The 24713-nt window shown below is 45.5% G+C and overlaps 2 protein-coding genes and 1 long non-coding RNA gene across 13 annotated transcripts in view; 2 read left to right on the top strand and 1 right to left on the bottom strand.

Moving 5' to 3' along the window:
* cbl (Cbl proto-oncogene, E3 ubiquitin protein ligase) overlaps positions 1-10722 on the top strand; it is a 33302-nt gene extending 22580 nt beyond the window's left edge. Inside the window, exons 8-17 of one of the 3 annotated variants that reach the window (XM_060076253.1) lie at positions 370-501; positions 1319-1555; positions 3092-3223; positions 3336-3824; positions 5335-5414; positions 6162-6359; positions 6483-6592; positions 7110-7373; positions 7806-7991; positions 8031-10722. In XM_060076253.1, the coding sequence (XP_059932236.1) occupies positions 370-501; positions 1319-1555; positions 3092-3223; positions 3336-3824; positions 5335-5414; positions 6162-6359; positions 6483-6592; positions 7110-7373; positions 7806-7991; positions 8031-8215 (2013 nt within the window). In that variant the 3' untranslated portion in view covers positions 8216-10722. Of the gene's footprint in view, positions 1-369; positions 502-1318; positions 1556-3091; positions 3224-3335; positions 3825-5334; positions 5415-6161; positions 6360-6482; positions 6593-7109; positions 7378-7805 lie in introns of all 3 variants that reach the window. The other 2 variants (XM_060076251.1, XM_060076252.1) reach the window with 2 other exon arrangements.
* A 2077-nt stretch (positions 10723-12799) lies between these two features.
* On the top strand, positions 12800-14044 carry LOC132474859 (uncharacterized). Its single transcript, XR_009529750.1, has 2 exons — positions 12800-12955; positions 13429-14044. It is a non-coding gene; the product is annotated as an uncharacterized LOC132474859 (long non-coding RNA).
* Positions 14045-17250: 3206 nt separating this feature from the next.
* Positions 17251-24713, bottom strand: part of mcamb (melanoma cell adhesion molecule b) — a 32849-nt gene continuing 25386 nt past the window's right edge. For 2 of the 9 annotated variants that reach the window (XM_060074460.1, XM_060074462.1), the window contains 4 exons: positions 22894-22935; positions 20024-20150; positions 19619-19727; positions 17251-18883 (listed from right to left, as the gene is read on the bottom strand). In XM_060074460.1, the coding sequence (XP_059930443.1) occupies positions 18881-18883; positions 19619-19727; positions 20024-20150; positions 22894-22935 (281 nt within the window). In that variant the 3' untranslated portion in view covers positions 17251-18880. Of the gene's footprint in view, positions 18884-19618; positions 19728-20023; positions 20151-21495; positions 21991-22893; positions 22936-24713 lie in introns of those variants that run through there. The other 7 variants (XM_060074461.1, XM_060074463.1, XM_060074466.1 and 4 more) reach the window with 5 other exon arrangements.

Below are 24713 nucleotides of genomic sequence, written 5' to 3'. Positions count from 1 at the left end.
CATGTTAAAGTTATTATTAAATTGCCTTTGGCACATTTGCATTTATTTGCGAATGAATCATTCCTGATCTTCAGCTATTCATGGTTCAGCATTTGACGTCATTGACCGAATACTTTAATAGAACAAGATCTCATCTGTGTTGACTGTTAGGCTCTGTGTTCGTTGACTCATTATTCTAAAAAGGAAGCAATTAAATGACTCATCCTGTCACCACATTCATCAAAGGGCTTCTCACACTCAGGTTCGACCCCGAACTTCAGCAATGTCTTTGTCCAGAGCGACCACATCTTGTCTTAATATATTGTGGTGTTGCTCTGCATGGAGGTACTGAAAGCCTTTGTGTATGTTTCCCCCATCTCCCCCCCCCAGGAGCAATACGAGCTCTACTGTGAGATGGGCTCCACCTTCCAGCTGTGTAAGATCTGTGCGGAGAACGACAAGGACGTGAAGATAGAGCCGTGCGGACACCTCATGTGCACCTCCTGCCTCACCGCCTGGCAGGTAAGCGTTCCCCTCTGCCTCGCTGATCGTCCCCTCACTTGACGAGCCGTTCCCCGCCCCGCTGGTCACTTCAAAATGTCAGAGATGACTTATTCCCGTCGCATGTACGCACCGACAGTGCGACCAGAAGGGCTGGGAATGCATAGTCTCGTCTTATTCACGCCGGCTCTCAAAGTTCACCCACGGCGAAAATAAATCAGGCTTTCACAGGCTTGCCAACTACCTTGCAAACCGCTGGCTTGCAGGCTGTCCTGCTGCACATTTGCATTTTCCCTCCATAACAAGTCACAGTCTGAAGTAGCTTCGCACGGCCTATGTTTCATTAAACCGAGATGCAAAATAAATACAGGCATGGAAATATCACGGCTCTTGAGGTCGCTATTTACATGTCCATGTCCCGACGGTCCAGCGCTGACGTTAGGCTAGGGCTGCTAGATTATGGAATAAATCATAATCATGATTATTTTGGTCAATATTGAAATCACGATTATTCAAACGATTATTTTTGAGTTTGAAAACATGTTTTTATTCGGCATGTCTCTCTCAAAAACATTCTCTAACTGAGAACTTTGAAATTTCGCCTTAAAGAAAAAATACAAAATGGTCCAAAAGAAAATTATGTACAGATATGTATCCAGCTGTTCTGCAGGTTCTATAAAACATTTCATGTAAAAATAAATAAATCGAAAAATCGATTACATTAGTTTTGTGATCGTTTGACGCTAAAATTGAAATCGAGATAGAAATGCGATGAATGGCCGTGCCCTACGTTAGGCCGCGTGGACGGCTGATGTGTCCCCCCTGCCTGTCCCCCCAGGAGTCAGAGGGCCAAGGGACAGGCTGCCCCTTCTGCCGCTGTGAAATCAAAGGCACGGAGCCCATCGTGGTGGACCCCTTCGACCCCAAGGACAACGGCGCGGGCTACGGGATCTCCTACGGGGGCTGCAGGGGCATGTTTGGGGCAGAGGGGGCGCCCTCGCCCTGCTACGACGATGATGACGACGACCGGCTCGAGGACCCCCACCTCATGATGAGCAAACTGGCCTGCTCCAAGGTGAGGAGACCCTCCTCGTGTGTGTGTGTGTGTGTGTGTGTGTGTGTGTGTGTGTGTGTGTGTGTGTGTGTGTGTGTGTGTGTGTGTGTGTGTGTGTGTGTGTGTGTGTGTGTGTGTGTGTGTGTGTGTGTGTGTGTGTGTGTCTCTACTAGATCACAGAGGTTTATATGGCGGTATGTAAGTATGAGTCAGACTCCTAGGTATAAGGAGAGTACTATGGGTAAACGGCCACAACACTTGCTTAGTATGCTTTCTGAGATGCCCACCTCTCAGAGCAGGCCTTACCTCTGGGAACGGGGCAGCTGTTACTCTCTCCCTGTACTCTGTCTCTTTCTCTTCCACTCTCCCTTCCACTCTTCCTCTCTTCCACAGACTGTCCGTCCGTCTGTCTGTCTGAATCTCTGTTGGTCTGTCTGTCTGAATCTCTGTCTGTCTGAATCTCTGTTGGTCTGTCTGTCTGAATCTCTGTCTGTCTGAATCTCTGTCTGTCTGAATCTCTGTCTGTCTGTCTGAATCTCTGTCTGTCTGTTTGAATCTCTGTCTGTCTGTGTGTCTGTCTGTCTGAATCCCTGTCTGTCTGTCTGTCTGAATCCCTGTCTGTCTGTCTGTCTGTCTGTCTGTCTGTCTGAATCTGTCTGTCTGTCTGAATCCCTGTCTGTCTGTCTGTCTGAATCTCTGTCTGTCTGTCTGACTGTCTGTCTGTCTGTCTGTCTGAATCCCTGTCTGTCTGAATCTCTGTCTGTCTGACTGTCTGAATCTCTGTCTGTCTGTCTGACTGTCTGTCTGTCTGTCTGTCTGAATCCCTGTCTGTCTGAATCTCTGTCTGTCTGACTGTCTGTCTGTCTGTCTGTCTGAATCTCTGTCTGTCTGTCTGAATCTCTGTCTGTCTGTCTGAATCTCAGTCTCATCTACTCTAGAGCCCCTTCTCTTCCCCAGCCCCAGGCTCTCGGCCCGGCTTGGCTGCAAACTCGTCATCTCTCACACATCATCACACAGTCTTTCATCTCTGGTCTTTCAAGGCGCCTTCCTCAGCTCCCTGGAGACGTGAGCCGTGGATGGCTGCACTGTAATCTCTTTTATGCTGCATTGTGACTCTCACAGGCATGCCCCTCAACCCTGTAACACATGTATACGATGGTAAGGAAGGGAAAGCTATTTATATGAACTCTTCCTAGAATTGTCCTGGCTAAGGCCCCAGGTGCCCCGCTGTGGCCTGCTCAGTAGTTGGGTGCAGGACGGCTCAACGGCGTGTGATCGTGTAGCTCGGTGGAACTGAACAGCTCGGTCTAACTGAACTGAAAGAGGAAGTCCACCGCTGGGCGCTTCTCACTCGCACAACACTGCTCTATTTAAAGGTCCTAAAAAGTCAGTCTGTTTAGCACCGTACGAGTCTGACGTCGGGAGTCAACTCAGTTGATTACATTTGTTAGGAGCCGACCGTGCCGTTTTTGTAAGCCTCACTTCCCTCTACTCAGAGATGAGGTGTGTCTAATAGCGTGTGTCTGTTTGTGTCCGTATGTGTGTGTGTGCTTGCAGGTGGAGCGTCCTCCCTCCCCCATGTCCCTCACCCCCCAGGCCTCGCTGCCCCCCGTGCCCCCCAGGCTGGACCTGCTGCAGCACCGGCCGGCCAGCGCCTCTGGAGCCTCCAGCCCCGTGGTCTCCACCAAAGTACGGACCCCACCTTCTCGCTTCCCCGTATTCAATACCGCATCATTGTTCTGCAATAGGTTCTCATCAAGCACTCGTCTGGTTGCTCTTTCTCCCCCCTCCCCCCCTGCAGGCCGCGACCCACCACAAGGACAAGCCCCTCCCCCCACCCCCAGCGCTGAGGGACCTCCCCCCTCCGCCTCCCCCGGGCCGCCCCCACTCCGCCGGGGCGGCCACCGACGGCCGTCCCGGGAGGAGGCCCTTACCCCACGCCCCCGGGGACCCAGCGTCCCGGGACAAGCATCCCCCGACGCCCCCCAGCCGTCCGCTTGCTGACTGGGGCTCCCGGTCGGTCCCCAAGCCCCCGGCCACCGCCTCTCCCTCGTCCTCCTCCGCCTCCTCCTCCTCCTCCTCCTCTTCTTCGTCCTCCACTTCCTCCTCCTCCTCTTCCTCCTCCTCCAGCCAGGCCTCGGGTCTCGGAGGGGAGATCCGAGGGGGTGGGATCCGGGAGCTCTCCAACAGGCACTCCCTCCCCCTGGCCTTGCCTTCCGCCCTAGACGCCACCGCAGCCAGCAGCCCCCCATTGAGGAACAGCAGCACCATCAGCCTGGACCACCAGCTGGTATGACACACGCACACACACACACACACACACACACGCATGCACCCATGCACCCACATGCAAACGTGGGCTTCTTTCAAGTCTTAATGCTAAATTATGATGCTTAATGCTAAAAATTGATGGGATCCAATTTGTTTTGTTTTGGCTGTTCACATTGGGTTTTCATTCAATGAGGCCATTATCAGATTCCAGTGTGAACGAGTCAGTCTGACCTGACCCTCATGCGCAAAAGAAAACACAGAATAAGTCAACCGCAGGAAGTAACTTGGAAGCTACAGATGACTGCGTTTACGGTTTAATTTATAAGTTAATGCAGCACTGATGCAGTAGCTTTTGGATCCACTCGTCATCTTACTCGGTAACGGCAGTGTGTCAATGTTGCCTTTAATGTTTCCGAAGAAACCCCAGCCTCCATAGTGTGAGATTACAACTAATAACTAACTAATGTGGTTTGAATGTTTCGCAAAGATGTTGAGAGAGCGCACCGCAGGTCTTGTGGTATACATAAGAGAACACACCAGCGCTATTGTAGGTGATATTTATTTTTTCTCTAATTTCGATCTAGAGTGTGACGTCAAAGTTTCATGAATTCTGATCGTTCACACTAAGGTCATAATATGCAAGAAGTTTGACCTGGATCTGAGTCAGGACCGTATATAAATGTCGTCTGTCTCAGAATTGAAAAGTTTAGATTCCATGATTAATCATATTAAAAGTGTGATCTCGATTCAAAGCTCTGCGGTCTCATTTCTCAACGCTTCTGCTGTATTGTTATAAGGTACATCAGCCACTTCAGAAGAAGCGCTCCTACTTTCTCCTTCAACATGCGACAAGGCAGTGTTACACTGCGTGGTGCAGCGCAGCAGGGACACAGGGGAACTATACCCAGAGTTCCTCATCCGCAGACTGCTGTTCGCTACACTATTTTACACTTCAATTAAAAAGTGTAACTCCATTATACTTGAATCCTCTAAATACAAAATATAATTTGGTTAAAGGGACAGAGGTATAGTAAGGCTTTAGTTTTAGTGTCAAAACCATCACCCCGTTTCTCCTTCAGAATGGGTGTTCAGTTCAGGGGGGGGGCATTCTAACATGTCTCCATGCCTCACTGAAGCCTCAAAATGTTGACAGACTTGTGTTCTTGACTGTGGTTTTGCTTGTATCTTACATAGAGGAAACCCACCAAAAAAATACTTGTTCAAAGGCTATGTAAGTAAGAATAGACCAGGGACTGAAGGTGTTTTTATGTTTTTGTCAGACTTAGGCAGCGGTTGCATTTAAGCTAAAAACCGGAGTGACCCCTTCCTGTTGTCCAATATCAGACTCCATCGTATTTCTTTTTTATCACGTATTCTTCTGTACCATGTCAATCGTGCAGGCATAATTCCATGTGATGTGTACTTTTCACACTGACACTAACGTTAAGGTAAACTGCTCTGAACACTTGGGGCTTTATGTTGATGGTCTTCATGTGTCTGATATCCGAGGGTCTCTGTTGTGTCCTCAGCCGTTTGTCCCTGCTGCGGGGGACAGCTCTAAGGTGAAGCCCTCGGCCTCCGCCAACGCCATCTACTCCCTGGCCACCAGGTACTTCCCCCGTCTACCGCCTTCCCTCTTTCTCTTCCTCTCCCTCATGGTTTCACTTTCACCCTCCATCTGTTGAACATGGTGCGTGTGAATGAGGCACAGTGCTTGATCAATAATAAAGCAACGAGAAATAAAGAGCAAAATGTAGATACTCTGACTTTTAGTGGGCTATCCAGTACATTCTTTTGATTACATCTAATTGACATATTCTAGGAATATTGAGCATTGCTTTGCCTTCCCTTCCTCTGAAATTCGTTTTCCTCTAAAATTACACTGTGACCCTGCAGTTTTCTAGCGTTATTATATACCCCCTGGTGGACCTTGGAAACCAGTTGATTATCTGTTGTACCGTGGCCAAATAAAGCACAAGTTGCCTGTTTTTTCGGAGATTGCCACCCTGTCGCAATCTCAGTTTCGTTGTCACATATAATCACAAGGATGATTACAAAAGCATTCAGCAAGAACGAATCACTGGCACGCTGAATATCTCGTGTCGTAGAGGATCTGTGTCTGGCAGTGGCTATGGTAATTCCGCATGACAAATGTCACAGAAATGGGGAACCGTGAGCCATCCGAGAGCAACATTTAGGTAGGCAAAACAAATTGATGTCTGGAAGGCTGTGCTAATGGATGGCAATCTGTAGCCCCATTCCTATAAATCGACTTGGCGCAACACTCGCAAGGTTCTATTGAAAAAGAAACACTGTTTTGCGTCCCGAGAACATACCGCTGTACTACTTCCTGCAGACCGTCGACGCTGCCGCGAGCGCTCCCCTGCGAGAGCGACGAGGAGTCGGCCTACATGGTACCGTCCTCCCGGCCCGTCCACCTCCCCCCCGCCACTCCGGCCCCGCCCACGGCGGCAAAAACGCCCCCCGCGGCCAGGGCCCCGCAGCCCGCGGGCCCCCTGCAGACCGCCCCCGCGGCCTACGCCTTCAACCCACGGTGAGACTCTTCCCTCACCCGGGGCGTCGTCTCAGGCCGCTCTACCGGGGTGACGTTGTGCCACGGTGCGGGTGGATCGGACCCACTGGTGTATTTACCGATGTGTTCTCTGTCGAATGCCAGGCACGTGTTCAGTGACGACATCCAGGACCGGCCCCAGATGTACCAGGCCATGTATAACGTCCACGCCCAGGCCCTCACAGCCTCCCTGCCTCAGCTGGCCAGAGTCTCAGGTACGCTGCCCTCGGGTTGATGGGGAAATGTCGTGTTCCCTTTTAAATACAATGGTCTTACTATGTAGTGAGTCATGTTGTACATCCTGGCAAATAATTATTGTTGTACATCCTGTCACTTAAAATTAGTACTTGGCATTGTGTAGGTTCTTATCCTAGCTATTTTTGTTGTGTACGGGGAATAGGATAGCCTAGCAATTGTAAGTGCTCGGCACTTGTTTCTATCAATATATTTACTGTGCCGACATTGATATATTGTTGTTTCTCTTTCTTCCGACAAATTGTAATTCGCTTTGGATAAAAGCGCCTGCTAATTAACCTAAATGTTAATGTAGTCTCTTAGCCTGCTTTCATCCCTATCAACTCAGGGAAAGTCATTAAGTGCTTTAGGAAAGGTTAGGCTCACACTCTAACCACCATCCTGCCACAATCGATGTTTCAACACCTAATGGTCTCGGTGCTAGCGGGTCTGCGGTGCTAATCCTGTTTGATCACGTTCATCTGCGCCCTCATGAAGACTACTCTGAGCTGCCTGCCCTGGCGCTGAGCCAAAGCGCCCAGGTCCTGACGGAGGCGAACGGCCGGGAGACGGAGGAGGAGGTGGTGGGGGTGGAGGTGGAGGAGGCGCTGTACGATATCCCCCGGTCGGCGGCCACCTCTCGACAGCCCCCCGCGGAGAAGGGGGCGGCTTCATCCACCTCGTCGTCCACTACCTCGGGCTCCTCATCCAGGCTGGTGTTCAGCGACCTGTCCTTGGACATCGAGTCTCGGGCAGCCACACGTACGTTCATGCTGTTTTCTATTCATTCATTCATTGACTTATTCATTTATTTGTTGATGCATTGTTGCTGTGGGAAAATAGCAGTCTTGTATTGAGTCACTCTGAGGGTAGGTAACCCTACCCTCATTTATTTATTTATTTTGAGTCAAAGTATCTTTTTTGACTGATATTCAACCTACTCTTCTACCAATCAATCGTTGTCAACCATACAAGGCGACAGCCAGCTCTTCAGGAGCAGTTACGCCTTGTTCGCCGCCCTGTACGCCTCCACACAGCGGCCGCTACACAAGACCTCTGTATCGGCCGCTACTTCATTGTTTTGGAAACTGTTTGTTTGGTTCATTCACACACAGATTAACCTGAACCCAGAATTAGAGCAGTCTGTTGATTAACGGGAGAACCGGATCTAACCAGTGGTCTTCTGTTCCTTAGCCTTAAGCGACCCAGCGGCGGCCCCCGAGAGACCGCCCAAGCCCCTGCCCAGACGCTTCAACTCGGAGCGCCGAGCCAGCCCGGGCCGGCTGGCCCCTGGGCCCCTCGCGGGCGGGGCCACGGGGGGGGGAGCAGCAGCAGCAGCAGCAGCAGGAGGTGGAGGAGCAGCAGCAGCAGCAGCAGGAGGTGGAGGAGCAGCAGCAGCAGCAGGAGGTGGAGGAGGAGCAGGAGGTGGAGGAGAAGGGGAGGACCCAGTGATCAGCGGTGAGATCGAACACCTGATCAGCCAGGGCTACTCCTCCCAGGACATCCAGAAGGCGCTGATGATCGCCCAGAACAACGTTGAGATGGCCAGGAACATCTTGCGGGAGTTTGTCTCCGTTCCCGCCAACGCGCACGTGCTCACATAGCGCACGTGCTCACCCCCCCCCCCCCCCCCCCCCCCCCCCACCTCCTCCCCCGACCGCTGGAGGCTCCTGAAGACTCCCGGTCCAATCCTTCGCTTGGCTCAGCTTTTGGGGAAGGGGAGGTTGAGGGTGGGTCCTGGCTCGGCCCCTAACCCTCAGACCCTGCCGCCTGCTCTGACGCTAGCTTGAAACGCCCCCCGCTCTCTCTCTCTCTCTCTCTCTGTGTGTGTGTGTGTGTGTGTGTGTGTGTGTGTGTGTGTGTGTGTGTGTGTGTGTGTGTGTGTGTGTGTGTGTGTGTGTGTGTGTGTGTGTGTGTGTGTGTGTGTGTGTGTGTGTGTGTGTGTGTGTGTGTGTGTCCACACGTGCAGCGCGTCACACGACGGATTCATGCGTTCCCTGTTGACATCCTCCCGGGGGGGGGGGGGGGAGATCACCAACGACTTTTACAAACGACAAAAAAATTAAAAAAAACACAATGTATGTATCTATATGAGAATTTAATATATGAGTAAATATATATTGAACGTGTGTAATTTATACGTGCATATACAGTGTGTGAGCGAGGCTGTGGTGCGGCCAGGTGATCCGCTGTGGGCCGTGCAGGTTGAAAGGTGCCTGTTCAGAGGGATGACAGTACCTGGGAGCAGGAGGGGTGGCGGGCACGCTGTCTGACCGCCGTCTGAGCGGCAGCAGCCTGATGCACAACGCTCTGCCGAGAGGCTCTGCTGAATGACTTCCAAGTGTAATATTATGGCCTTCACTTCACAATGTTGCTCTGGTGCATTGTTCTGAAGGAAATCATTTTCATCATTTTGTTTCTCCCCCGACGGGATTGTTCGTTTGGGGTTCTGTATTGTTTTCTGGCAGCCTTGGTCTTTCGTGTGTGTGTCTGCGTGTGCGTGTGTGTTTTGTGCGTGTGCGCGCGTATGTCTATGTGTGTGCGCGCCTGTGTACTTGGCAGCGGAGGAATTTGGTTGGTTGCCCGACCTGAATACCTGTTCTCAAACTAACGTTGACTTGACATGATTGTGTATTCACTGTGCAGTAGAACATAGTGTTCTGTTCTTCTTTTGAAATCTTCATTGACTCCTATGGAAGAGGCGGATCTACTTAGAAGACCTGCCAGCCGTTGGGACCTGCGTGGTTTACTTTCTGTTGACGGCATCGGCTGTAACACTCCCATCTCTTTAACTTCTGATTGGTCGACCGTGTTGAGAATCTGTAACCGTGGCCCATTCTAAATATTTGTGAAACCAACAAACAATGTCTTTGATTTACTTTGATAATATATTACTGTAATCATAAATATTATTATATTATTTTAATGAATTCAGAAGTGCTTCACTGCTGCTACGATTGTTAGTGCTAAACAATTAAGCCTTAAATGTACATTTGTGAATAGATGTTAAACGGTCTCTCTGCTCTTTAAAGTGGCAATATCGATGCTAGTGCTCTAGTCTGTAATGTAGCATTACATTACAGTAGTTACATCCTACTTGAACTTCCAAACAGCTTGTGAAGCTGCAGTCCTCGCAAGCTGATGAACTCTTCAGTAGCTCCTTTTTGCCTTATTATTTCTTTTTTTGGGCTTTATGTCTAGCACCTGGATATAGAAATCATAAACCAGATGGAAACTGAAATTACCGAAAGTTTATTTTTGTGACGTCTGTTCCGGTGTAGCGCATCTTCTGAAACGTCCCTCTGCTCGAGGTTCGGTGACCAGAGCGGTGGTGGTCAAGTGAGCTAATGGGTTTGCTGGCCCCGCCCCACCCCTCTATGCTACACGGAAAATCAGTATTTCGGGCCAACTGTAAGAACTAACTCAGGGATTATCTATATCCAAACAAGTGTCTTTTTGCATCCCGTCTGCATTAGCGGAGACATGACCCCCGTCTCCAGGTGACGTTGGATGAGTCAATCCCCGCACAACCGCTGGCTCCCAGGCGAACAATATCCCGTTGATAAAGTTACCCAAGCAACCTTCATGCTTTTATTGAGTTCAAGGGCATCTTTTATTTTTGTTTTTGTTTATTTGTCACATTGCGACTTGCACATTTTACTTATTTCCATTGTCAAGGGCAGGACTGGAGACAGGTACTATGAATGAATGAATGAACAGAGGTATTGACCGCACCTCTCCCAGCATATGAAGAATGTTGTCAGTGGGCGTGTGAATGATGTCTCTCATCAGGCCATGGTTATCATTACGATATATATTTTTTAACTGTACTTCTGTCTTCTGACTGGAACGTACCTCTTTGTGTGGTCCTTCTGTTCATAGTTGCCTTGAGAAACGGAGCGAGAGGAGCGGTAGAGCTAAATGAGTGATGGATGAGTGGGACGGGAGAACTCCTGGGATCATGATTACTGTACCGATGTTGTGTTGATGTTCTGATAAAACATTGATAGATCTACCTTATTTTTTATTTTTTTCAAACAGCGCACCTTTGTGCTGTCATACTGTCACTCTAAAGAGGGAAAAAATGTATAAAGTTACTGAGATGAAAGAAGTGGCTGTTTTTATTGTTGTTTTTTTGCATTCCTGTCGAAGAAATCTAATTATTTTGATCCAAAGGTTTTGTTTACTCCTGTATATAATGATGTGAGCAGTGCCATATGTTCAGACTTGGTAGAGAGGGGGGTTCCCGTCGACCCTTTCAGTAAAATTCCCATTCCACGGTCACCTGTTGAGCCGTCAAGGCCACCATCTGCCAGATTCTCTGCTAATGGCTACTCTGCTAGCTGCAGCGCTATAACCCGGACAGCCCTCAGGAACCCTTAGTGATCATAATCAATTTAAAAACGTAATTGGAAGCGGGAACCAAGCGCTCCTGAGGGGCTTTGGCTGGAGGGCTGTGTTTTTATGCAGCAGCCGTCCTTTCAATTGAGGTCAATGGAAAACTTTTACCAAAAGAGGGCGCTATTGGTCCACGTTGCCATGTTTCTTGTCAACAGTACGGCATTTAATTAACTTTTTGATGTTTTTTAAATGCTCATATCACCTTGGAAGTATGCACAGTGCTGTTAATAAAATGATATGCAAAAAAAAACAAGAAGCAATTTGTTGCTGTTGAGTTATAATAGGAAGCATATGATTGATGGAGAACGAAAACTCTACTCATGAATTTATTAATTTCACCAATGCAGTACAGTAGATAACACAATATGATACAGTACAATGCAAACAACCGGACATGTGAACAGTACTTGGGCTACGACTTTTGACGTTTCAAAAGAACGCAAGTACAGAAAATAACGCGAATTGAGAAACGGCCATGGTCTCAAATAAATGCGGATATAAGACACTCCCCTCAACATATCAAATCTTTGCCCTAGTTGGTCGCAATAACCACGTGGAATGTCCCACTTGGGAAGTGACATATGGTGCGTTCAAATCACTGGAAATTATGGGGAAAACCCATACGAAAAACGACTTTTTCGAGAAGTCGGAAAGTTCGCGTGAACGACACCTCTTGACACTGTTATGATTCTACTTCCGTTCGGCATCTCGGGCCAAATTTTGATAACAGAGTTGCTTATTGAGTTGTTCAAGGCTCGATTCCACCGGAGGCGTACGCGCCGCGGTCACCGCTGCTGATCGCTTCCACTCTAATCAATGAGACCATTTCCACCAGGCGCGCCGCGGAACGTTTCAGCAGCGTCCCAGGAGCGGCGTGCCGCGCCGCGGCGCTATCTTTCCGTCGCACTTCTATTTTTGCCCCGAGCCGCTGCTAAACCGCGTCAATTTCAACAGAGCAGATCGAGCAGGGCAGGAAGTGAAAAAGTAAAAGCCATAGAGCATCCGGTCAATTTTCAAAATAAAACACAATACTCAGCTCATGTAACTTCACATCAACATTATTACGTCATGACCGGTGGCACCAGGTCAGCAGTCAATCAATCAAAGGGTCTCAGAGGGTCGGCAACATGGACGACGAGAGACTCATTGTCGAAGTTCAGCAACATGAAGTCATTTATGTACCAAATCATCCTTTTTATAAGGAAAATGTCAGAAAGGACAAAGCGTGGCATATAATTGCAATAGTTTTGGGAGTGGAAGGTGAGTACATTAGGTTTAGGATTATCGCGTGCTCTAGTAGTGCTCTAGCGACTCGGAGGTAGTGGGCATGTAGGGTTACCCTACATGCCCACTACCTCCGTCAGTCAACGGACGTTGGAAGGCGTGGCGTTACGCCCCGTGCCCACTACCTCCGTCCGTTGACTGATCCCCATTGACTTTGAATGGGGACGGACGCACAATGCATTGTGGATCCGTCCGTTCCGTTGGAGCCTTCGGCTCCATCAAGAAGTTGAAAAATGTTCAACTTTTTCGGCAGCGACGGATCCGTCATCCAATCAGATCACGTATGCAAATTTAAGAACTGTGACGCGACTCGGGCTCTGACGATACTGGAAAGTGGGAAAGCGGGTCATCTTGCATCGCAACAAGCAGGAAGAAGCAGGAAGAACCCGGCGAAGCGATTTGATTGGCTGACGGATGCCTCTGCAAAGACTACTCCCCCATCAGTCAGCCACGCCTTCCCACGTCCGTTGACTGACGGAGGTAGTGGGCACGGGGCGTAAGGCCTCCACACACCGGCGCCGCAGCGGCACGGCGCGCATTTTACGCGCGTCAAAAGCACGCCCCTAGCACCAACAGGAGGCGGCGCGACGGCCGCGCTGCAGTATAAAATCAGGAAGTCACCTGTCAATCAACCGCAGCAAAGAGACGAAACGCAATGGGTGAGTAGCCTATTGTAGCCTGGTTTATTTATTTTCCATATTTTTGGCTGAATAATTTGAAAAATGTATAATCTGCGAAGTGAAAGTATGTTTTCAAGCATCAGATCAACTTAGTTTGTAGGGCACTTTATCGTTTTATTTACTGTCATTTCTTATTTATTTTATATTTTGCCATTATTCATCTACTGCATCAACAATCTCAATAACTGCAGGACCTTCTATTAAGCCTTTTTAGTATATAGTGCAGTCACCTTTTAAGGCCAATTGTTATTGTGTGTATTTATTGTATTGAGCTCCTGGATGGCTTTATTGATCCCCATTGGGACCAATACAGTATCTATCTATCTATCTATCTATCTATCCATCTATATAGCCTTAACATAGCCACACATTTACATGTATGCAGCCAGTAGTTATCCATTTTAATTGAGCAAGCTCTTTTACATTTTATTGAGTTTTTTTTATTTCAACAGAACAAATAACTGTTGCCAGACAGAGGGGGGCTGCCCTTCTTCTCCTGCGCTGTAGGCGGGCAAGGAGAAGACGAAGGGTTTGGGTGCACCCCATCAATGATCAGAGACAAGAACAGGGGGTATGCCACAATCTGGTCCAGGAGCTCCGTGCAGATCCTGAGAGGCACGCCAATATTTCAATTCGCCACTAAGTGTGCAATGGCAGAACCATATGGTGCAGCCTATATGATGACCTATAATCTAGTTATTATCCCTCTCTGGTATACTCTTTTGCATATATATATATCTATACTTTTTTTTTTTTATCCCTCTGGATAAATACAGTGATGTTATTGCTGTGCTGGATTCAGTAGCCAGTGTATTTTATTTGAGTGCTCGAGACACTTAATGTTATTTTTCCTTAAATCCAGAGAGACAGTTAATACATGATCTGATACCAGAGAGACAGTTAATACATGACAATGCATTTTTGAGCTTTGCCTGTGTTTTCTTTTACTTATCTATTTTATTGTATGAGAATGTTTCTATGTGAAGCACTTTGAGTCTGCTTCATGTATTAAAAGTGCTATATGAATGAAGTTGCCTTGCCTTAAATAAAAATATATATATTACAAGTAATCTGGTTTCTACCTACATGGTGTGATTATATGTGACTTGATTTCGTCTATTTCCCATTATGGTTAATGGTTTGGGTACTTAGTCCACCATTGTTGATTTCTCACCTGAAGATCCAATCTCCAGAGCTATGGCTCGGTGTGGGCTAGTACACCCGGAATAATGGGGGCGGAGTTTTTGACGCGCCGCTGCGGCGCCGGTGTGTGGAGGCCAAAGTTCTTCACAGCAGCAGGGACGCGGGAAGTGGGGGTGCTTAGGGTGCTGCAGCACCCCCCCCCCCCCCCTGGCGGCCTCTGGCTGTAACTGCAAGTGAGAAGGTTTTATGAACAAATCAATATATATTTTTTTAATAATAATTTTATCATACAACATGATTTTTCATTTAATTATTGACACCCACCCTTTTTATGATATTTATCATATTATCATTTCAATTTATTTAGAACATTGTCTGAGTAGGCTGACGTAGGCTATGACGCACAACGCAGAACTGTCGATAGCTGAATATCGTACTATGCTGATTTTACATAAGCATGTTGGTGTTCAACATCTGTTGTAGTGAACATTCTAAAACTGGTGTAAAATGTTGCTGCCATATTAATAGACACGTTGAATGTTATCGTTATGATTCTGGAATCCTGCACGTAAACTGGTTGGCAAAAAAAGAGCAAAGACGGACGGTTCACTTGACGGAGAAACCGTCACTTTCCTCATATCAGACAACTCGTAACTCTGGATGAAAATAAAGGCTTTCTTTTATTGTCACTCTCCTTTTAAACCTTTAGAAATAACCTCCTAAATCCTTGTTATAACGCTGTGTATAATCCCGGACCGCAACAGCTTGTCGGCATGTTGTTATAGTGTGAAATTCAGCACAGTATCAGCCGAGTTGACTCTAATTTCCACATTGTTTACTTGCTGACGTTTGTGAATAACAGTGGCTAGTTTATGAAGGTATTATTGTAGCAAAAGTCTTTAGCACCTGTAACTGCAGAATTTGAATGCGTACACTAAAGTCACAGTAAATTTGAAGTCGTATATATTTATTTTGCATGTGTACTCTAAAGTCACAAATGTGTAACAGTACATTTGTAGTCGTAAAAAATATATAAATATTTTTTAAACCCAAATTTGAACAAATGCATCAGAAGTTGCACATCTGTGAACGCTATGTTAATTCAGCATTTTAATGAGCGAGCACAAAACCATTTTACAACTGCTCGAATCTGCTCCTGCAAGTCTCAGCTGTGGGGTTTTTTGCAGGTTGTTTTGCAACACCCCTCGGTGGTAAATGTGTAGCAAAAGTATTCGTATCCGTAGATGACAGAGCGTCCGTGAGCGGGACAAAATAGTCCCGCCCATAATTTCCTAATCCAATGAAAATCGCCGGCAGGGATGCATTTCTCAAATTACACTGGGACCCACCCCGTGCCAGCCATGGAGCTATAAAGATCGCAGCATACTCAGCACGGGATACGTTTATTTCTGGAGAAGTGAAGAGGGCGTCCTACTGAACGGAGATGGGTATCCTACATTATGTTAAATGAAATGACTCAGTTCAAGTGAATTCCCCCCAAAGTATTTCATTAACATGCCGCAAATGTCCTTGAATGTATTTTAATGGTCGCCATAACATAAATTCAGAAATGTTAATGCAATACTTTGGGGAGAATTCCCTTGAACTAAGTCATTTCATTTTACATAGGCCTAATGTAAAATGACATAATGTAAAAGGACCCCTACATGTCCTTCATGATTGACGGCGACACAGACGTCTCTACCAAAGAGTGTGTGATCGTCTACAGCCGCATTTTGCGCAAAGGGAGACCAGTCAACATTTTAATTGTGTAATACTTTAAGCACAAAAAAAGTTTTATTTTGCTTAATGGTTTAGTTCGAAATGTTCAATTTCAGCTCAGTGAAGCACCTTATTTTTCTTTTTATTTATAATTGTGCTTCAAATAAAGAAATGCCTTTCTCTACACCTTAATCTTGTTTAAAAATCATTCACATTATATGAAAGTTATGAACAGAGATATAAAGGTGACCTCATGGCGTCTGGAGCCCTGTGAAGTATTGATAAATGTAATGCATTCTTTAGCCCACCCACCCAAAATCACCACCAGCCGTCACTGTAATTTGAGAAATGCATCCCGGCCGGTGATTTTCATTGGATTAGGAAATTATGGGCGGGACTATTTTGTCCCGCTCACGGACGCTCTGTCATCTACGGATACGAATACTTTTGCTACACATTTACCACCTAGGGGTGTTGCAAAACAACCTGCAAAAAAACCCACAGCTGAGACTTGCAGGAGCAGATTCGAGCAGTTGTAAAATGGTTTTGTGCTCGCTCATTAAAATGCTGAATTAACATAGCGTTCACAGATGTGCAACTTCTGATGCATTTGTTCAAATTTGGGTTTACGAATGCACACCTTTTGGGCATGTTCTCAGATTATGAAACACGGGTGTGCGAATGTGTTTTGCACCAACTGCGCTGCAATAATTGTAGCAAAAGGATTTGTGCACCTGTAACACAGATTAGTGTACTCGTAGACCCTATTTTGTGTTTACAATGGTATAAAAAATATTTATATTTTTTTTACGACTACAAATGTACTGTTACACATTTGTGACTTTAGAGTACACATGCAAAATAAATATATACGACTTCAAATTTACTGTGACTTTAGTGTACGCATTCAAATTCTGCAGTTACAGGTGCTAAAGACTTTTGCTACAATAATACCTTCATACTATTGGTCCACGTTGCCATGTTTCCTGGCACATTCTGATCTTTTTTAAATGCTCATATCACCTTGGAAGTATGCACAGAGCTGTGAATATAATTATATGCAAAATAATATAAGCATTTTTTTTTGCTGTTGAGTTATGATAAAAAGCATATTATTGATGGCGAATGAAAATTCAACTTATGAATTTATTAACTACACCAATGCAGTACAGTAGATAACACAACAGGATACAGAACAATAAAACAACCTGAAATGTGTGACAGTCAGTCTGTTAGTTTCTGTGTAAAGTAGTACTTATTTGGCTCTGACAGTCTTACATACTGAGTTTACAACAAGTAGCTGTATGTTATTTATTTTTTGCAAAGTCTCTTGTTGCTTTAAATTAAGTGTTTATTTGTATTTATGTTCAGAATTTTTTTTTACTTAAAAATCTGACACAAAAGAAGTCTTAAGTAACACTGACATTTATTTGAGAAAGTTCTAATTGTGTTATTATTCCTTATGGTGGAATGTGAGGCACTTTTTATAATCTGAGTTTGACTCCTCAGATTATTCCTGATGGCTACATTGCTAGCCTACATATATATATAACTTGTTACTAGTGATAGTCAGTGACAGCAGTCACAAATACGTGCCCACATGCCAAAATTCATTCCATCGTAATTTCAGCTCTCACCATAACAAAAATACTAGGTATAATCATTATGCACTTCTGAAACGATCAGATCAAAGCACAGAAAATTAACATTTTCAGTCAATCCACGAATTAATTGAACTATAATATAAAATTGACCAATGATCTCATATACATACATCACCCTTAAGAACGACTACTACTACTACGATCTACTGCTTTAAATTCACTTCAAACATTTCACTATAAGGGCAAAACAAGTTTCACATTAAAACTGAAATAACACAATCAGAAAACAAAAACGAACTCTAGATCAGTGCACTGGACATTGAATGTTACATTTGTTCCTCTAACTAATATGATAAAACAAGGTGTTCGATGTTAAATGGGTAAGCCTAAAACTCCAAAGATAAGAAACACATTCAATTAAAGACAATCTTCAAACTCTGTATTATCAAATCTACACAAATATAAAAAAAGAACGATAAACCATGTAAAAATAGGCTATAGATATAAAGCCATCCATGACATGAAACGAACAAACAGGAACCCCTCAATGTGTCACTAAGAGACGGATCAGAGTTAGGCATTGTGCCGATTGATTTGCGATTGTGATAGACAAGGAAAATAAAATAATGAATGGAACGGAACAGAAATGTAAGGATCCATGAGGGCACTTTTCAGAGTCAAATTGCAGTGATTTTTCTTTGGTGTGATAAATGCGGCTGAAAGCGCTAACACATTATACGACCCATGTTATTCAGTGTACAGACTCGAAGCACAGCACACATCCATTGCCAAAATATCAATAAAGACGAAGGGGCTACAAATAACTGAACATAAAATTAAAATAATAACACTCTGGCTGTTCTTATTGGGTTATTTTCTTTAAATAAAGAAATATGTACATACAAAGCGTATAATATATACACTCGACAAAGAGCAGTTTTTCAGCCTGTTCCTTATTGTTTGTGATTTGCCTGAGGTGGCATTCGTTTTGCTATAGAATTTAACCCTAACCCTAAACCCTGACCTCCTGGTAAGCTAAGTGATTGACAATCTTCCTCTTGGCTCTGGTGTGAGCGAGGAGTGAAGACATGGGTATGTCCTGGGTAAAAGTAATGGTAGTGGTTTGTTTTGTCTTTGGTAGAATTACGCCCGAGCGCTAAAGTGGCACTTCAGAAAAGTACCCGAGCCAACGGGATGCTTTTTTGGAGTTCCACACTTTAGTGTCTCTGTTCTTGTCGCACCTGTTCGGGGAATATTAACTGGTATCCAAAAGAGATAAGCTCTTTCTCCTCCATTAACTTGATGAAGATAGGATCTCTGAGGGCAAGATGGGATGCAGGGGAGGGAGAGAAAAGGTGGGAGTTTGGGGGGGGGCAGCAAATCCCCTCACCGTGGTCTTCCTCACTGCTGCACCTCCAGATGTTCCACATACGTGTTACTGTAAAGAGAGAGGGAAGGATGTGTTAGAGAGTAAGGCCGGCTCGTTTGACTATGCATTTATCGTGTGCTGCACTGGTATAGAGCTAGGTAGTCCTGCCCCCTGTGATGACGAAGAGCTGGTTCAACATATTCCAAAAGATTGTATGGGGTCAATGGACTAAAATCAGATTTTTCTTATATTCAGGCAGCTGCACATTCAAACAACACTAAGTTGCAGTCAGCATTTCAGTGCTCCTACTGAATTATAATGTAATAATGCTGTAAGGTTTTGGTCCCTATTGCAATCACAGGAAAAACAAGGAGCCGGGATCATTTTCATTAAAAAACAAACATGTGCTTAGGGGAGGGTTACCGTAGACTGTATAGGCTAGTGTAGTGCTAGCCGTAGCTGTCTGACCGCCGTGGGTAGTGTAGTCCCACGTTCCACGAAAGGCGGTAAATAAACATTCCAATTTCATGTGTAAATAATGTCATAGAAAAAACACAATGTGGCTTTTTCCACTCATAACAAGTTATCTATAACGATAAGATATTAGTTACTTTCATCTATAATATTATTGTGTTTTATTGACTTCATCAGCTGAAATTCGAATATTTTTCCACAGGGCTTTCGGCATATTGACCAATCAGGATCCAGCGTTCAAAGTTGCTGTGGTACATAGATAGGTAACGTATAGGAGGTGATTCAGGTGGGCTAGGGGGACCAGGTGGGTGGGTGGGTGGGTGTCTTTACCTGGTCGCCAGACGTCTTGTCCCCATTCACCGCCAGCAGCACAGCCTCCTCTGTGTTGTCGCTCTTCATCTCCACCACGATGTTGTCCCTGCTCGTCTTCTCCTTGGTGCTGCAGGGGCACACACACACACACACACACACACACACACACACACACACACACACACACACACACACACACACACACACACACACACACACACACACACACAGCTCAATACCGTATCCTCCACGGACATGGATAAATGATATATATACGATTCTCAAAAATATTTCTCCTCGGCACATTAGGAAAAGAGAAAGAAAACAGTGCTTTTTTCCATGAAGACATTTGAGTGTGCGTGGGTGTGGGACTCAAGAATCCCCATGAACCACTATATGTATCCTCCACCCCGTGGGACTTACAGGTCCTGCTTGCCGGAGCGGCCGCAGATCTTTCCCTTCTTGTAAAGGAAGTAGAGCACGCTGCCCAGGATGGCCAGCAGCAGCAGGCAGATGATGAGAACCGCGATGATCACACCGCTGCCCCCTGCTGGAGGGAAAGCATATCAAAACCAAGGAGGGTTATTCACCGTGTTGGGACAGAAGCTGGGGAAATAGGTCGCTTAAGGAGGAGGGAGGAGACATAGCAGGTCTAAAAGGAAGGTACAGGATATTGTGGTTTTTGAAGGCAGGCGTGTGACTTTGCGTGGAGAGCTTGGCTGATGGAAAGAGTGTGGAGCAAGCATCATTCCGGTGATCTAGTGATCCATTGACCAAAAGATCATTGCATTGCATTTCCTATGCAATGCAGCACAGGTATATAGACTCTGCCGAAGGGGGGGCTGACATTCCCAACAGCCTACTCGCAAATATATCAACATGCACAGTGATGAATTGATTGAAGCAGGTAATGCACAATCCATAGCAACGTGCATCAACAACAGTGTAGCCCGGCAGCGAGGGGGCAGATGAGAGAAAGGAATCCTGCAGTCAACAGAAAACAAACGGGAAGGGGTAGTGAGGTGGTGGTGCCCTTCACAAGAGCAAGAAGGAGCAGATGTAGGCGCTCCCCATACAAACCTCTCGGGATTTTGTCTGTGGTGTCTGTTTGGAGTGTGAAAAACCATACATACAGTTATCAACCAACCCTGGGTACCAGGGTGTATATGGGTAGGATTGCATCCTGGCTGGACCTAATTCAAACAGGTGCCTTCACCCAAGGCCTCAATAAAGCTGATCCATTTCTGATGTAAGAGATTCATATCTGTGCTACATGCTAATTATTCTGCTAGCTACAAGTAGAGTGAGTTATGTGGAGGACCAGAGAAGGCCTTGCAGGCCTATTTAATCTAATTTGACTGGAGTTTAGCAGGACACAACAACAAGGCAGACAGAGATTTCCTCTGAGAATCTGACATCAGACGTAGGACAGAGAAAAAAAGAGAGCGAGAGAGCGAGAGCGAGAGAGCGAGAGCGAGAGAGAGAGAGAGATGGATAGACAGTGGAAAGGAAGGAGTGAGAAAGATGGAAAGAGAGATGGAAAGATATGGAGAGAGAGAGAGAGAGAGAGAGAGAGAGAGAGAGAGAGAGAGAGAGAGAGAGAGAGAGAGAGAGAGAGAGAGCACATAAAGCAGCAGTCATAATGGGAGTCAGGAGACTTGCCGTAAGTGCATTTTGAATATCAGCTGCCTCCTTGAGTTCCACTAATATGTTTCTGTGTGGTGTTCTCTGCATATGTGTGCGTGCCAATTAATGTGTGTGGTTGTGTGTGGTTGTGTGTGTGTGTGTGTGTGTGTGTGTGTGTGTGTGTGTGTGTGTGTGTTTGTGTGTTGGTGTGTGTGTGTGTGTTTGTATGTGTGTGTGTCAGTGTGTGTGTCTGTGTGTGTGTTTGTGCGTGTGTGTCAGTGATGTACAGTATGTCGGTATGTCAGGAAGTGCACACAAACTGTAATTCTAGAAGGTACGCATGCCGTGACAAGACTCCATTAGCATGTGAAAAACAACACCTAGAAGCTGAGCTGAAGTCCAATTCAATACTTGATTCATGTTAATCCCAGGCAAAGATCTTTTTTTTTTAGTAGTAGTCATTTTACTTAGTACTTTTAGCAGCTATTTCTTCCAGTGACAGACCTCAATACGTCTGAGAAACAATTACAAAACCCTGACAATCCCACAATAATATAATTAACAACATTAATTCATTAATAACAACCACAGCCTGCTGTTGTTTTGCATCTTATTCAATCGATTAATAGAGTTAGACAAAGACACAAAAACAAAAGACCCTGGCCTCCAGCCAAGCGTGGACCTGGTGATTCAAGCTGGGGATAGCGCAGCTAGGACTCAGGTCTTACCTATGATGCTGGCGGGCCGATCGGTGGGTGGGATCACTAGACATAGTTAGGGGCACAGGGGGGTCAACACTTAGGGAGGGAGGGTTTGGACACTCAAACTTATACAACATCACCCATATGTGAACATGGTAAAGATATACACGAGAGGACTGGCTGCAACAAAAACAACCACAACCACAGCCAAGCGGGAACCTTTGACCCAACAAACAAAGGTTATTGTAAAAGGTTAAAGGAGACATATTATGGTGTTTTCCCAAGTAAACATAGTATATGAGTTTTTAGGAAAGAAAATCTTGCCTACCGCTATTCCACTCTGATTCAGAATGCGCTGTTTCTGGTGTGTCTGCAGCTTTAATGCAAATGAGCTGCTGCCCATTGACCAATGAGCGGTCAGACTGAACCACATCATGGAGAAGTGATTGTTGCCGTTTGCGGACTCCTGGAGCTCTATATCTATATAATATAATATTAATAATAATAATATTATGTAATATTTAGGTATTTATAAAATATGATATCAAATATTACGGCCAAAAGCTATGTGCGCCTCAGAGGAGATTATTAATCATAAAGACTGCGTCTGACATCTCTGGTACTTCCACAACAAGTAAACACTCATAGTGGGGGTTATCTCGGCCATGGTTGAGAAGAATCGGGGGAAAAAGAACTTTGGCCTTGACTCTCTGAAGTCCATATTGAACCGCGACATGGAGGAGAAGGAGATTGTACACCCGGAGCTGAGCTGCCGGACTGCCGCATCACTACCACATCACCCATATGTGAACATGGTAAAGATATACACGAGAGGACTGGTTGCAACAAAACACCCACAACCACAGCCAAGCGGGAACCTTTGACCCAACAAACAAAGGTTATTGTAAAAGGTAAATTAAGTGGTACTGGTTGTGGGTTGAGTGGAGAGAGGACTCTGGGTCTTACCTGTGGCTAGGGTGGTGGTGGGCGAAGTGGTGGTTGGGACGACTGGACATAGTTAGGGGCACAGGGGGTCAACACTTAGGAAGGGAGGGGTTGCACACTCAAAACGTATACAACATGACTGACATGTTAACACGGTAAAGATATACACGAGAGGACTGAATGCTGTGGTTTCCGTTTCCTGGTTTGCATCTTATTTGACCCATGAACAGACAAAGACAAAGACGCAGCAACAAAATTACCCACAACCACAGCCAAGCGTGAACCTTTGACCCAACAAACAAAGGTTATTGTAAAAGGTTAAAGGAGACATATTATGATGTTTTCCCAAGTAAACATAGTATATGAGTTCCAGAAAACATGTTTTTGAAGCTGTTTGCTGGAAATAGCTTTTGGGGAAAAAAATCGTGCCTACCGCTATTCCCCTCTGATTCAGTCCCTTCAGAATGCACCGTTTCTGGTGTCTGAAGCATTAATGCAAATGAGCTGGTGCCCATTGACCAATGAGCTGTCAGACTGAACCACAGCATGGAGAAGTGATTGTTGCCGTTTGCGGACTCCTGGAGCTCTATATCTATATATTATACAATGCGTGGCTTAAATCCAGCGATCTGATTGGTTCCTAACTGTTGTATAATGAGCGTATACATAACTGCTATGACGCCCGATCATTTTGTGAAAGTTTGCATATCACTCCGCGCCTGGAAGTAGAAACAGTTACAAAGTAAAACATATGTTGGATGATGGAGAGGGTGTAAATGTTGTTACTCCGGGAGTGAGCAAGGCGATGGAGAGACTAACGAAAGCTTAGGCACACGGCGAGTGAACTGCTCCATAGGAAATTGCCGGCGAACCGCTCTAGCCGAGCCTTCTCTCGGAGGGACGCTAAAGTGTGTTGCATAGCGACCGTCGTACATTTTGAAGGCAGCCAGGAGGGACTACTTTTTTGTATTCTTTAACAAAAACGGCTACTTTGACTTTCTTTTTTTTTTTTTTAAATGTAGTGTGTCTATGACTTTCGTTTCGCCATAATAGTAATCGTTGTATAAATGCAATAGATCACTTCAGTCAGTGGCATGTGCTCATTATACCACTGTGAAGGGGGTCGCCGGCCCTCCGCTGCGTGTCGGGGCCGGACAACGCCCCATAACAGTGGTATAATGAGCACATACCACAGCCTGTCGTGATCTATTGCTTAAATATAATATTAATAATAATATTATGTAATATATAGGTATTTATATAAAATTATATCAAATATCACGGCCAAAAGCTATGTGCGCCTCAGAGGAGATTATTAATCATAAAGACTGCGTCTGACATCTCTGGTACTTCCACAACAAGTAATGCCCCGTTTACACCATCCCGCTAATGGCCGATGGACCACCGATGTGGAAGTCGGGGTGATTCGGGTGACATCGGGCTAAAAATGTATGATCGGGTCAATTTATCGGGGTAGCATTTACACATACCCGATGTTATAACGATAACATAACGATGTAGGCCTATGCCAGGGAAGACACCCGAAGTGCGTTTGGCGTCATTTGACGTCATTTCGAATGACGCCAAACACGTCAAATGACGCGTTTGGCGTCATTTGGCGTCATTTCGGGAGAAGGCAAAGGGGAGACTGGTTTAGACTGATATTTATTTATATATTTATTTATATTACAATAGCGATTTTATAATAATAGAACGCCGGTTCTAAATGGGCGAAGTACCCTGTAATTATAAAAGTAGGACATCCATCCATCACCCCCTATTTATACCCAAGTGGCAGATTGAGGGTCTTCCTTAACACAATCTGGTCACTCACAATCGTT

The sequence above is a fragment of the Gadus macrocephalus genome, chromosome 16 (genome assembly GCF_031168955.1).
Source record: "Gadus macrocephalus chromosome 16, ASM3116895v1".
In the NCBI taxonomy this organism is placed as follows: Eukaryota; Metazoa; Chordata; class Actinopteri; order Gadiformes; family Gadidae; genus Gadus; species Gadus macrocephalus.
This window is presented reverse-complemented; position numbering and strand designations above follow the sequence as displayed.